Source organism: Oculina patagonica, chromosome 10 (genome assembly GCF_052425735.1).
Source record: "Oculina patagonica isolate OP01 chromosome 10, crgOcupat, whole genome shotgun sequence".
NCBI classification, from domain to species: Eukaryota; Metazoa; Cnidaria; class Anthozoa; order Scleractinia; family Oculinidae; genus Oculina; species Oculina patagonica.
In genome coordinates, this window is record NC_135767.1 from 14,011,177 (window position 1) to 14,026,073 (window position 14,897).

General features: G+C 36.7%; 2 protein-coding genes across 2 annotated transcripts in view; both read right to left on the reverse strand.

Moving 5' to 3' along the window:
• The window catches only part of LOC144628960 (uncharacterized), a 469,155-nt gene that overhangs the window by 232,917 nt on the left and 221,341 nt on the right, over nt 1-14,897 (reverse strand).
• LOC144628713 (retina and anterior neural fold homeobox protein 2-like) lies at nt 2,047-3,746 on the reverse strand. The gene is made up of 3 exons (XM_078486840.1): nt 3,701-3,746; nt 2,981-3,132; nt 2,047-2,460 (listed from the first exon to the last, which is right to left on the reverse strand). The coding sequence occupies exons 1-3, from the start codon at nt 3,744-3,746 to the stop codon at nt 2,047-2,049; spliced, it is 612 nt and encodes a 203-aa protein (XP_078342966.1).

Genomic DNA, 14,897 nt, shown 5'->3' on the forward strand with positions numbered 1-14,897 from the left:
TAACTTATTTATTTTTTTCCTACTTTAATGTGTTTGATTAAAAAACACCTAAAAAACCTACAAAGACTTTCTTGCCAAATGTGTAAACTTGTATTTATATACGCGCGCATCCAATGTTGAGTCGATCGACATAAGCTACGGCAAGAGTAAATAATGATCTGTTTGCTATAAGAGCTTACTGCCAAACAAAATAAATTCACTAAAATGAACAGTACTCAAGGAAAATTTCATCTGAAAAAAAAAAAGAAAAAAAGCATCTGAAATAATAGAAAAGCACAATGTAGAACAGAGCAATCAGCGAGTTGCGAAACACTTTTAACTCCATTTCGGCTTGTGAGTTCTTCAGTTAATTAAACTTACTTTTCGGACTGGAAAGCACTTAGCTATTTACATTTGTATTTAACGAGTCAAAAACCTCTGTGTTGATTCCCACAGTATTCTGCTTTGACAAAAAGTTTGCGAAAGTGAAACTGAATGAAGCTGAAATGTGTAGTTTGGTCGCCTGCACAGTGACGGCACAATATTGCGAGAATTAATTTGACTGTTTTTTAATAAAGCATCTCATTTTCTTGAATGGCGATAAGCAGTATTCGGTTTTGGAGAAAAGTAGCAGAGAAGCAAGGTGTTTGAAAGGATAAATCGAGTCTGTAAACCGGCGACCTTGCAGTTAACCGCAATGGCGTGAAAATCAGTGCGAATGCACAAACAACGATCGGCAAACCACGGCCATAAAACTATAACTTCATTTTGTCACTAAAGAGAATAAATACTCGCCTTTTGGAGAACTTCAAGGCCTTTAATTCCACTGCTAATTTTCCCTTTCAAATTTAACAACGGTTGGTGAGCAACAACATCGATTTTGGAGAGCAAAACTGTCATGGGTTCGTTCGTCTCGCCGCGAAATGAAACTCACGAAAGCGTTACCGTGGCCCGTGGGCAGAGATAGGAGAATCTTGCCCGCGCTAATAACCAATCAGATTGCAGGATTCGTTACCGTGCCCTCTTGGAAAAAAATAAAAAGTATTTATCTTTAACTTTGTTGGGTTTTAAGCGAATACACCTGTTTTCACAGCAACGAAAATGTCAAATGTTGTGCTGCAATGCATTCACAGTCAACTCTCTCTAAAACGGACTCCGGAGTTTAGTTACAGTTAAATGACTGTAAAAACTGCAGGGACGGGAGCAACACCGCGCGTGTGTCCGTCTTATAGAGGTGTCCGTTAATAGAGAGTTGACTGTACACTTAGCTTTTTCAGACAGAATCCTTTGCCCGGAGAGTCTCAAATTTTAATATAAACTTTATATCTTTGACAATGACATGTCGGCTTTTCAAGGGTGGACTCTGCTTGTAATCGAATCACTCGCCAAAAAGATAGTTTAGTAGTTTGTTTAAAAAGCATTTTAGGCTTTTCCGGTTCTTAATCCTTTTTATTCATTCGATCATGATAAAGACTTGATTGATCTTCTGAAATATCGGCTTTAACTACCGGTTTTATGGGGTTTTATCCAAACCCCGAAAAATGAAGCCTTCGTTTTTTATTTTTTTTTTTGTTTTGTTTTTTTCAGTACCGTTAAAAAGTGTAAAAAATACTGCTGCCGAATTCCGACCGAAATATATCAGTTGCAAGGTCTGTGTTTCAAATAAAACAAATTTAATATATCGACCGAGGAGGTGGGTTGTTATAAAGGGGGTGGGCGGTTATTCGAGAAAAAATAGTAACTTAGTCCTGCTTCGAACAACCGGACCCCAATGCGAAAATGTTTAAGCCTGTATTCATGGATTGAAGCTAGCCATTAATGAGTTCAAGCCTATGATTTCTAAAGTCAAGTATATCGAGAACTTATAAATTTTTAATTCGATAAATATTATCACAGACAATAACAAAAATAAGTCTGTTAATCAAGGGTTTATTACTAACACTGATCAGACGTAATCTATGTATTTACATGCAAAATAGAGAACCTTAGAGAAAACAATCGGAATAAACACTGGTCTACACTAAAGCTGGAAAACCTTACATTTCAACTAGATACCTAATTACATTTCTAATGTTCCCTTAAAAATCCACTTGCTAAAGTAACGGCTGCAACATATTCATCTACCGAATGAGGGTTTTCTCTAATTGAAGAAGAAAAGTTTGTAAACATGTGCTTGTAAGGCAATTGAGTAGGAGTCATCGATAGTGTACTCAAGAATCCCGTTGCCATGGCATCAGCATGAGGTCCGCTTGATGGGCCAATCACAGTGCTGGTACAGCGGTACAGCGGTACAGCGGTGGCAGCGCTTGGCCTGATTAAAGAAGCGGGAAAACTCCAGGTTGGCATGGTACTCTGTGTACGGCAGCAAAATGGCGGGAAAACAGGAGCATGTGGAATGGAAGATGCAGCTTCTTCAGTTCCATGACGTTTGTTCTTAATTTCATGTCTGCGCCATCTTGAGCGGCGGTTTTGAAACCAAACCTGTTAATAGAAGAACCCGTGAATAAACTTGTAAATTAATAAAAAAAGAACTTATTTGTTGATAGGAGAACAAAACCGAGGAGAATTTAAGTAATGGGCAAATTTAGCTGAATTTTTATGACTACATTTCAAACCATGTGATGTTGCCAAATATATGTTTAAAAATTAATCGAATACATAACGTGAATAGTACTGCATGATCTTTACCTTAATATAAAGCACACAATTCTATCGAAAAAACATCAAGCAAACTTGTATAAGGCTGACAAGCAGCCAAATTAATTTGGTATTAAAACGATACATTTGAAATTCGTCCGAAGAAAGGCTTTAAAAACCAAGTTAGTCAATTTATCTTCTAACACGATTACTATATGTACAGATATAAACTCGTGAAATTCCTGCAAATGCATTCAGCTATGATGAAAAGCTAAGTAATTCCTATGTGTCCTCTTTAATTTTCTTTTTAATATGACGTTGTTGTAATTAGGTGCATATACTTCTATGAAGTGTCTCAACTTACCTGTATTCTATCCTCTTTGATGTTTAACTCCTCGGCAAGTTGTTCTCTGATTATGATACCAGGAAACTTTTCTTCCATAAAAGATTCTTCCAAGCGATCAAGTTGTTCTTCAGTGTAAGCTGTTCGTCGGCGTCTCTGACGCATTCTTTTACCTGAAAAAAGGGAATTATAAGTTAAGAATACTGCTTCTGACTGCAAACCGTGAATTTTTGTAACCACCAACAACAATACTTTATTCATAAAAACAAGAAAATCTATCGTAGCAACCCGCAAATGTGAGTAAAGAGTTAATCTTTTAATAACGCTAATTAAGAGGTTTGAGAGTGTCGCGGTACATTAAGAACTATTTATTAAGACTTATTTTTGCAGCTTGCATGTATTTAAGAATTTAACTCGTAACGAAAACACTCTTATATTATTGCAATCGTGCAGAAATATTTTACGCAAGACACAGCAACACCGAAAGTGTTTGAAAAAATTTGAGCAAAATATGCTTAGAAATAAATCCTATCTGCAAATTAATCTTTTACACTTTGTTTCTATGAAAGGCTGTCGCTCAAGAAGTTAACTTCATTAATTTACCTTATCAACTTCTTGTCAATGAAAACCTAAGCACAGCGCAAGCAATTACTTGGCGCATGTTCTTAGTTAAGAAAGTTCCTGCTTAAGTTTAATTCGTAACATCCCCACCTTAAAACATATTAAAGCTAATTAACTTACCGGATTCCTGCTCGCTGAGTTTCCTTTTGTTTCCTCCTGAAACCATCTTTTCAAATTAACTGTTCGTTTCCACAGTACAGTCGCTAACGCAAAGGTTGTTTCTCTTTCAGAAGTCAAGTGAAATTTGTTTTTGAACGCGCGCGCCTTCTCTTTTAAATGGTTTTTCGCATGTGGGCGGGCGTTATAGGAACAATAGAACTGTCAATCAACTCATTAGCGAGAAGTCACACTTCCAAAACGTAAACTAACATAAATTAAATCAACATGTTAAGACTGCAAACTCATTGTCTTTAATGAAGCACGCTTGAATAAAGTTTTAGACAACTGTTCTTTTGTGTAATGTAAAGACAAAAGATTCATCAAATGAACTTTTTTTTACTTTTTTTCGATGATCCTTTTATAAGCTAATCGGAAGCTCGGCACATGCAGAGTATTTTCATAAAAGGGGTTACAGTCTCTATAAAAATAATTTATAATTGTTATTTGTTTTCTTACGACTGATTTCCTAACTTCAAATGTTGTTATTACCCATTCATGGCAGAAATCAGCTTCAAAAGAAAAACATTGTATAGATTTGTAACATGAAAGCTAGGTGGCCGCGAGAATGATGTGAAAGGCATGTTTTAAAACCTTTTTCTTGGAAATTGTGACATTTTCTCACTTCGCTAGGACACACGCGAACAATATTGTCTCAATAAGCTTAATTGACAATTATAATACACGCAGTGCCTCTATTGATCTTTTGTTAATTGTTCTGAGGTGCGATGTTTTCAAATACGATCAGAAAATAAACATTAATAAGCTGCCGTAAAGCTGGTAAAAAACGTAAATGAAAACTGAAATTAAACAGGAGTTTAAAGAGCAACAAAAAAAGATAAATTCGTCTTTATATACATTGATTAAGATAGATAAGCCGCCTTAGCCGAATTAAGCCTTAGACGCCATAGCGGAAGCCGAATTTTAAAAGACTGACGTTTCGAGCGCTAGGCTTCGTGGATGCGGTTTGTTTACTTTACAGGCTGAAATCAACTTCCAATTAATAATCAACGGTGCTTTTTTTGTCGCATCACAACAGTTTCCTCATACCTTATTATAGAAATATAACGAAGTATTCTAACAACGCGAACAAAATGTACGCGTAATAAAATTAACGCGAATTGTCGAAATGTCATGATTACATAGTGATTAGCTTTCAATCAATGGGTTCAGGGATAGAATACATCCCGTCCTGGCGCTTTCCACTGCCCCTGTTATTCCTGTAGCTTTGACGGAGAAGTAGATTACGTGTAAACATAACTTTGCTGGAAGTAAAGGTGTCTTAAAATAACAATGCTGTTAAAAAGTGAAAAGTGAGTCAGGAGTCATAATTTTCAGTCATATTTTTTCCATAGATTGCCGCACAGATTAATTACAAGAATAAAAATATTAGTTAGAGGGGTTATTGTCTTGATTTAACGCAAATTTTCAAGACTTAAATTAATATGATTGACGAAAAAATAGTTTTTTAGTTTGAAACTGTTCATCAAGTTGTGTCAAAATGAAACGCATAAATAATTCAATTGTCCATAAAGAAAAGTAAATCAGGAGTCATAAAATCCAGAAACGCAAAACTTTCATAACATGATTAAATCCAACTCACCTTCAAACTTTTAGCCGGGATACCAAGTCTCTGCACCAGTTCCTCCTCGTCTTCACTCGTTAAATATGGCCGACGCTTGTACGCTCGTTCCAGCTCCCACACCTCAATTGGCGAGAAGGTCGTTCGCTGTCGCTTTTTCCTCGATGGCTGCTCGGAATTTGTCGATACTTGATCGGGTTCGCTGTCGCAATCACTGGTGGAAATTGTGTTGTCGGAATAAAATGATCGTGTGCTGGTATTACTGTAGCTGTGTTGAGGACTTGGAGTCTCAATGGAGTAACGGCGTTCCACTGCTACTGTTGACGAAAATTGAAACATTATCATTCATAAATCGCTTAAGTTTTTCTATGAAGGTTGATTTTAACTGATAGGTAATTTTGACATGTGCACGGAGGTGAAATTGACTAGTCTTTCGTTTGTAAAAATAACATAGAAAAGAAATGAAAGGAAGTAGAAAGAAAAACTCGAAAAAGCTGCTCCATCGGTTTATATCCACACTGACTCATAGCATTTCTCGTTCTCTTAGACTTTTACTCGATGAGACACGTAAATTGTATCCTTTTCCACAATAAAAAATTTGCAATTACATCCAGCTCTTACTAAGAAAAAATATTGTATGGGCAGACGACTAACTTCAAGCCACGCGCATCAAAAGTTTCAGGTTTCTCTACTTAAATAATATCTTTTCATGTCATTGCCTTTCATTTCTTTTTTTAACAGATCGAGAGAGTGATTTTGAAGACAACAGCTTGATATTACCACTAGAAACTTAATTTGTAATTATCAGTGACCTCAGCTCTATTACAGAAATATATATATTTCTATTACGTAATCATCCTAGTATTGCAAACTGACCGTATTATTACAGAATTGCTTAAGTTTGACTCACCAGAGCATGTTAAATCTTGATGTGTTACGTCATTCTCCAGACCCAGGATCCTGCTGATGGAGAAGTCAGTCAGCGACGGACGAAAGACTGGTGCCAAGGACGGAGCACAGACAGGAGGACTGGGTGAAACCGCAGTATCCGCGAGAGCAACAACTGAGTTAAAGTAATGACTCTCCATTACAACTGAGCTGATAAACTTGTTACAGTTACTGCTGCAAAAACTGAATGAACAACCCATACAACCCCAAACCTTATTTATACACTGGCAGCCGTTAATCAACAAATAACAAAGCGGTCCGACAAAAACAATGGTTTTTCGGCCGATAACTAAAGAAACAAACTATCGGCCGATAACTAATGAAATTCAACAATTAACAAGCTTTTTCACCGCTCTATAGCGGCTACAGAATAAAGCGGTAACCGCTCGTTTCACGATGCCCTCGACGATCAATTATTGGATTGTCTTGTTTAAACCGTTTTTTTCTGTATACCTTACTATAGGAAATTAACGCTTCATGAAATTAACGCGAATTTCAAAAATTCGCGTTAATTTAAGTCGCGTTAATTTTTGTTAACGTTAGTTTCTGCGCCGTTAATTAATTGGAGCGCTAATTTTCATGATCTTTTTTCCATTATTTTGGAACCAATTTCTCGATACAGTCTAGACGTCTTGACACTTATGAAAAGACATTATTTCATCAGGGTGGAAATTTGCCGGATCACTTAAACTGTAAAAAAAGGCTCTAGGCGCTCAGATTCCTTTGTGTTAAAGTAAACTTGTTCCTGCTGTCTCAACAAGTGTTCTTTTTCTTTATGTTTGTCGCGTTAATTTCCTTCATTTTGAAATGTATCCCCTCTTTCGCGTTAATTTCCTTTATTGGGAAGTAATTTTTCCTTCAAATCGCGTTAATTTAAGTCGCGTTAATTTCAAATACCTCAATTAACACAAGCGTTAATTTCCTATAATAAGGTAGTTTATATTTATCTTATGTCACTTTTGAGAATTTATGTCGCATGATTGACGATTCTTTTAATTCTCATCATGCACCCGTTTTTCTTGATGAGGATTGTAAAGAAAAATTAAGTATGATCTTCATTGAAAGTTACAGAACATTCCCAAACTCTTTTGTAAATAAATACTGCTTGTAAAAAATATCATACAACATTGCTAAATAGAGACAGAAAATTTGTGCTGAGAACCCAAAGAACCGTTTGCATTAACTTTTCAATCTGCGAGCGATCTTGACCTCAATTGACATTTACCGCGCAGTGGAAATGAAGGAAAGAGAAAGTTATGCGACCCATGGTTTTATTTTGGAGAAATACAAAGGATAAGGTAGAGCCGCTAGAATCAAGCTGAAATGTTGGCTTCAAAACTACACTGCACATAAAATTAACAGACGTTTGTATAGCACCGGGTCCACAAAGGCAAAGTTTACGTACTGTTGTCCCGCGCCGTCAATTTTTATCAGCGGCATGCTATTTTTCAGATAATTTCTATTTGAGTTTGCACAACTGTTCATTTAGCATACCGCTCTTTTTATGACATTCGGAAGTACAAAGCGGTCATGCCCCGAGAAGCTGAAGTTTGGACTTTGCGTTCTAAGAAAACCCGCGCACCTAATTATTGTTTTAATTCCTTTCTATTTTATTTCGATTTCGAAAAAAAAGAACGATCAGTATACGATCTCCTTATTCGAAGGTAAATAAATTGGCATATCTTATGTATTCAATTCGGCACATGTGAAGTTCGACGTATAAAACAACAGTCGAACTTTTGTCGAATATTCGACAAACCAAGTCGAAGACTGCGAAGATGCGGCAGAAGTCGCATTTCATTCAAATCAGCCGATTTTAAATGATATTCAAACGTCAAACTTCACATGCATGCTATATCCTGTAACATGAGACATGTTTTTCTTTCCCAATAAACAAGCTTTATTAAATTAAAATATCGAAAAAACGGTTCAGTTAGTGCAAGCACGTACCGAAACAGAAACTACACAAGCGAGATGAACCAAACAAGCACATCTATATGGCTTACGGGCGTTTTTTCTTTTCTTTCAGCCTTGAACATTTTCCTATCCATCACCGCATCACTGGGCAATGCTCTAATCCTCGTTGCTCTTCATAAAGAGTCTTCTATTCATCCTCCAACCAAACTTTTGTTTCGATGCCTGGCGGTCACTGATCTTTGTGTTGGACTTGTTTCCCAACCACTATTTGCTGTCACCTTAATGTCGTTTGTAACAACTGCAATAAACTCGAAAGTTATATACTACATTGACAAGGCATATAATGCTTCAAGCTTTACTTTCTGTGAAGTATCGGTCTTCATATCTAGCGCAATTAATGTGGACAGACTTCTCGCCCTGTTGTTGGGGCTGAGATACAGACACGTTGTAACATTGAGGCGCGTCCGTGCAGTTATAATGTGTTTTTGGCTGATTGCTGTTTCGTGCGGATCGATGTATCTTTGGAATAGAAGAATTGCTTTTACTGTAGCCTTTGCCCTTATATTGCTTTCTATAGCAACTTCAGTCTTCTCTTACGCGAAGATTTATCTTAAGCTGCGACATCATCAACTTCAAGTTCATGTCCACCGGGGACAACCTAACGGAGGAAGAATTCCACTGAATATCGCACGATACAAGAAGTCAGTTTCCAGCGTATTGTGCGTGCAGTTGGCATTAGTTGCTTGCTATGTTCCGTTTATTGTCGTAGTTATGCTAATGACATATGGCCAGATGTCTGGAAACAAATTTGAAATTGGTTTCGACTTTACAGCAACCCTCGTCTATCTTAATTCGTCTCTAAACCCGATTCTTTACTGCTGGAGGATCGGAACAGTACGACAAGCAGCGAGAGACACGATCAAAAAATTAAACTGCTGTTAATCAACTCAGATCGCCGTGCAATAAAATGGATTTGGGTTGGTGTCTTCGAAAACATTGTGTGCGGCGATGATTACAGACATACAGTTCCATCTCTGTTGTTGGGACTGTGCATATTAAAAAAAAACGGAGAAACGTTAAGGAAGCTTGGTGGCCGGAAACATCCTAGATCAATTAATTTATTAGAATTTTCATGGTGTTATATAATAGTTAGGCATGAAAAGGTTCCTAATTGCCATTTTATTTAACTGATCTCTGCGACAAGACCAAAACGCATTTCAAATTGTCTTACGTGATTCGTTGTACGTTGTTTTAACATTGAAGCAGTGTATTAATGTGAAAAGGATAATTTTCATTTTAGGACTTCCGCTGTGGGCGACGTGTTCTATTTAACATTTTTGCAGGTGCATGGACAGATGTCGTTCTAAGGTTGCTGGAGTATTAGCTTTTTTCAAATGAATAATCAGAAAAGTGAGAAAGACGTCAGTCAGAGCACAGGTGAAGGTAGAATTGACAACTTGTGTTTGAAATAAAACTCTAATTACGGTATACCTGTCGATTCAAAATAAATAAAAACAATGAGATGTCTTTTTGTTAAAAAATAGTCATTTTTAATTTTTTTAGGGAAATTTGTATTTAAGTGGTCTTCTGCCGAAAATGGGTCAGTCTCTCAATCTGACTCGAGATCTTTTTAGCGCTCATCAGTGTAATGAATTAAGGGGGCACTGTAACCGGTTTCACTTCATAGCCCTATTTCCTTTATCATTCTTGAGATATTAGCAAACCTGCGTATTTTTGTCAAAACTGTAAGCTGTACGTTCTTAAACTATTGTGACCAACTGTTATTTTTGCTTGTTATAAATACATTTACTTCTGTGAACTGCAACATCTTTACAGAGGAACCTATTCCGTATACAACAGCACAGTATTATACATGAATTATGGAAATTTCTAGCTTAAAGGGACACCGTCACGGGGATTTTACTGCTTTCGGTAAAAAGTGCTCAAATTGGCAAAATTAGTCTTCTCGTACATTAAATGCACCTAGCACATCAAGATAAAGATATAAAGTAAACTGTTGTTGAAAAAAGAAGCAAGCCGTAATAATTTTAAGGTTTTTTTTTTCAGTCCACAAGGACAAAACTTGAAACTTGAAACTTGACTTTTTCAAGTTGAGATCTAAAGTTCCTGAAAGCATTACCAAAATATTGGACCACTATTCGTAGTTTACAAAATAGAGACGTTTTTCGATGCTTCTTACAGTTTCGACCATAGGCAGAAACGAAGGAGGAACAACAGAAATTTTCAACAAAACGTGAACTTTTAAGTTAGATTCAAACTTACGGCTGATCACAATTACTTTAAATCAGCACCCGGCCGGCCAATAAAAAAAAGCGGACGGATATTTAAAGGAGGCTGCTTAAGCGCTTATAATGTTTTCTTTCGATGAAAGGTTACTTGATTAAAAAAGGTGACAGGTCCTCGCAGACTAGAGAAGGATGAGAATGGCATAAATGTAATGCATGTGTCACCGCATCACAAGGCAATGCTCTGATCCTTGTTGCTCTTCACAAAGAGACTTCTAGTTATCCTCCACCGAAACTTTTGTATCGACGCCTGGCGGTTAGTGATCTTTGTGTTGGACTTATTTCGCATTCTTCACTGCCCTCCTAGGTAGCAGGTCGTGTCGCCCCATTGTACGGTCTCCCCAGGTTACATCGCCCCAATCCTAGTCACGTCGCCCCAAATCCTTATGTCTTGCCCCCCCTCCCCCCCCAAGTAATTTTAGTTCCCCCCTAAATTAAGATCTCCGAAGATTTTCCGAGTGTTGTAAGAAGGCCATATGAACGCTTTCGAAGGTTGACGACTTTTGCCGAAGATTTTCGTGAAAAATCCGAAAACGTTTCGCCTCTCGATCCCCATTAAAACATTACAAAATTAGTCAGCAAACATGACGTCATCGATGCCTTCGCGATTTTTCTCTTAATTCAACCAATTTTTGCCTTAAAATGTTTTTTAGACACTTGCATGAAACTGTTTAGAAATCGTACCTTCACAGGCAAATTAACATAATTGGAGAGATTTTCTCTATGGAAGAAGCGTTTTGTATTTTGGGGCAACTTTTGAGCAACTCTTTTAATCGATTTTAAGAACAACTTTCGAGAACCTTTTAAAAAAATTTCAAGCAAGGAAATATGAGTTCCATAAAGAACTCACCACCCAAGTAAGACATAAAAATCTAGCACAAGGTTAATATGCTTCCCTCAGATAACATGAGTTACATTAGGAACTCACTACGTAAGTAACGCATAATAACCTAGCACAAGGTGATATGAGTTCAAATGATATGAGTTCCATAAGGAACTCACCAATCAAGTAAGACATAATAATCTAGCACGGGGTTAATATGCTGCCCTCAGATAACATGAGTTCCATAAGGAACTCACCAACCAAGTAAGACATAATAATCTAGCACGGGGTTAATATGCTGCCCTCAGATATCATGAGGATAAAACCACATGCATGACAATGTCGAGTGACAGTCAATTAACCGTATGTACCCGTATGTTCCGTGTGTTACTCGTATGTTACCCGTATGTTACTCGTGGTACTCGTGTGGTGTATAGAGCGTTTTCACGTGACGTCACATTTTTCGCGGGAAATTTGAGACGCCATATTGGTGTTCCACTTTTCCATCATGGCGGTATATTCCCTCTCGGATTATGTGAACAACCTCGATCCCCACGTAAAGAAACCTACTCTGATGAGATTTCTTGTGTTGGAATGGATCCTGTAATAATTCTGGATAAAACATACGATCCAGAATGCTTGCCTCCTGTCGAATCTATGGATTTGCTGTCGTTTTGAGTGCTTGAAACCGGCTATTTATACAGTAAGGACCAATCTTTCAGAAGTTCACACGGGCGTATAATCAACTTATTCAGGGTTTGTAGATAGCGTTAAAGAGTAAAAATAGGCAAAAAGTTCATCGTTCTCGGAAAGGTTAGGCATTCACAAAGAATGAACGATTCAAATGTTACGCTTTCGATAATAACCGAGCAAAATGGTATGGCGGGACAAGGCAAATGTGGCTCGCATATCACAAGAGTTCTGTTTTACATCGAGGCATGGAATCAAAATAGGAATAAAGGAAAAACTTTCATGTTGTGGCTTTAAGTTTGATTCGCCCTTTCTCTGTTTCTATTGTTTCAAGGAGCAGAAACATATCAACAACTCGTCAGCCAACTTCGATAATTTGCAGCAAATGTTGTCTGAGTTAATATATTTGCCTTCCTGGGATTAAGCTAAAAGTTGACCAAAATTGTTTGCCCAATGTTTAAATACCAGGTTATTCATTTACTTTACAACCCAGTCTTTCAAATGCTGGAGGAGTTGGTTTTTGTATCAAGGCAGATCATTCAGCTATTTACAACTAGTCCTGAACTTACAAAAACAACAGATGACTTTGAGGATCTATGAGTAGAAATGCAAAATGGATCTTAAAGAAACGTGATCTGTAGTGTGATTTATACATATACAAAACTTTATGGATAATCTTAACTCTACAGTTGACAAGATTCATAGGAAGGATAAGTTTTGCATTACCTTGGGAGATTTCAATCTAGACCTCCTTAAATTGGATTCTCATGCAGATACAGAAAACTTTTTAAATACCTTAGGGGTCCTCTAGTTTTCAACCACACATTTTACAACCCACCCGAATTACTGACCACTCAGAAACATCTCACCTCAAGTGGAAATATTGTTTATGATTTTACTGATCATTTACCTAACTTCCTAATAATTATTGTAAAAAATATATATTCTTCTCTTCCCAATAATATTAAGATCTAATAATGAGACGATTTTTATTTTTATGAATCTGCTCTAATTCAAGATATCCAGTGATCCTAATGTAATGTTTAATTCCTTTTACACTAAAATCTCAGAAATAATTGTTGTTCATATCCCTATCAAACAACTTTCTAACAGTGAATCTAAAATGAAATCCAAACCATGGACAACTGCATTAAGCGACTCAATTATCATTCTAAAAGAAGTATATGAAAACCAAACCTACTTATTATCATTCAAAATTTAACCTTTTAGGAATGGGCATAACCACTTGCTAAAAGTGAGTAAAAATAACTATAAAAATAATCACTTCCATGTAAATAAGTCTGATTCTCCAAGAAAGTCGACTGGAAGGGGATAAGACAACTTGTCAACCTTAGATGCAGATCTCGATGTACTCCCACTAAATTACTTGTTGACGATGCTGAAAAAAATGATCCTAAGTCAATGGCAAAATTATGCTTTTAGCACTTTCTTTGTTCATATTGGATATTTTTTGGCTAAGAGTGTTCGTAGAGTAAATAAATTCCCCCTTCAGTATCTCACACCTTCATCTCAGGATAATTTCTTTCTATTTCCCATAACAACTGTGGAAATTGAAAATAAAATTATTAAACTGAATGCCAGCAAGTCTACTGGACCCCTTTAGTATACCAATCAACATCCTAAGAGCTACTAAATATGCCATATCTAAGCCTCTACTACGAGAAATTATATTTAATAAATGCTTCCTTTTCAATTCTACTGGAATTGTCCAAAGCAATTTTTAAAAAAAAGCTGAAGTTACCCCTGTGTCATAAACAAGTTTAGGCCTTACAAACAAGTTTAGACAATTCTGTCCGTATTCAATAAACTGTTGGAAAAATTGATGCATAAGAGAATACTATACCTCTTGGCAAAGAAGAAAGTAATTTATTGCAAACAGTTTGGTTTCTGTGAAAACACTCCACTGATCATGCCATTCTAAGCATCATCAACTTGATACAACATGCAATTGACTGCAACGAACTTTCTTGTGGTATAATTATTTTAAGATTTCAGTAAAGCCTTTGATACTGTAAATCATAACATCTAGAGTGAGAAACTAGACCGGAAACTAGATTATTGTGGATTTCGTGGAGTAGCGAAAGATTGGTTCACCTCATATCTTACCAACAGATATCAGTTTGTTTTCTTGGGACATACTGTGTCAGATCTTCAATCTTCGAAATGCTTGCTGCAAACTCAGTCATTTTCTAACAGTCATATAGCATCAGCTAAATCGTCTCTACTTATGGCAGAAATACATCTTCCTCTTTCCGTAGTCAGGTATTCCACATTCTTGCCTTGGTTGACAATAACACGTAGAACACGAAAAAACTCAGTTTTTCACTACTGGGCCTTCTTTTTCCCTGTATTATTGCCACAGCCGACGAGAATGCAAAGAATCTTAATGTAAATGACTTGTTTCGCGCATTAAAGTAGTCGAAAAACTGTAAATTATGCTCTAACTGTTGTGTGACGCTACTTCGATGGAACACCAATATGGCGGATAAAGTCGGTTGCCATGACAATAGAGAAATCTGGTCACGTGAGTGAAAACGCTCTATTAGTCGTTCGGGTTCGATTCCCATTCAAGCCTGAATTTTTTTTCAGGCTTGCTTTTCTCAATGCTTAAGTTGAGTACATTACTGCGATGATCTATCATTTGCTTAAAGTCCCATCTCTGTTGTTGGAACTATGCATATTTAAATACAAAGAAACGTTTAAAGTAGACTTTGTAGAAACATCGATCGTAGAGCATTTAATGTATTAAAATTTTCATGGTGTTATCATCTTAAAATGCGACCTGAAAAGTTAGGTAATTGCCATTTAATGTAACTGAATTCTGTGAGGAAAACAAAATGCACTAGCTTCGAACTGTAGTTGAAGATTCGTTGT

Coding starts and splice junctions, on each gene's coding strand:
- LOC144628713 (XM_078486840.1), bottom strand. CDS start 3,746: ATGGTTTCAGGAGGAAACAAAAGGAAACTCAGCGAGCAGGAATCCG. Junction 3,133..3,700: donor ACTCAGCGAGCAGGAATCCG/GTAAGTTAATTA, acceptor CCCTTTTTTCAG/GTAAAAGAATGCGTCAGAGA. Junction 2,461..2,980: donor TCAAAGAGGATAGAATACAG/GTAAGTTGAGAC, acceptor TTCTATTAACAG/GTTTGGTTTCAAAACCGCCG.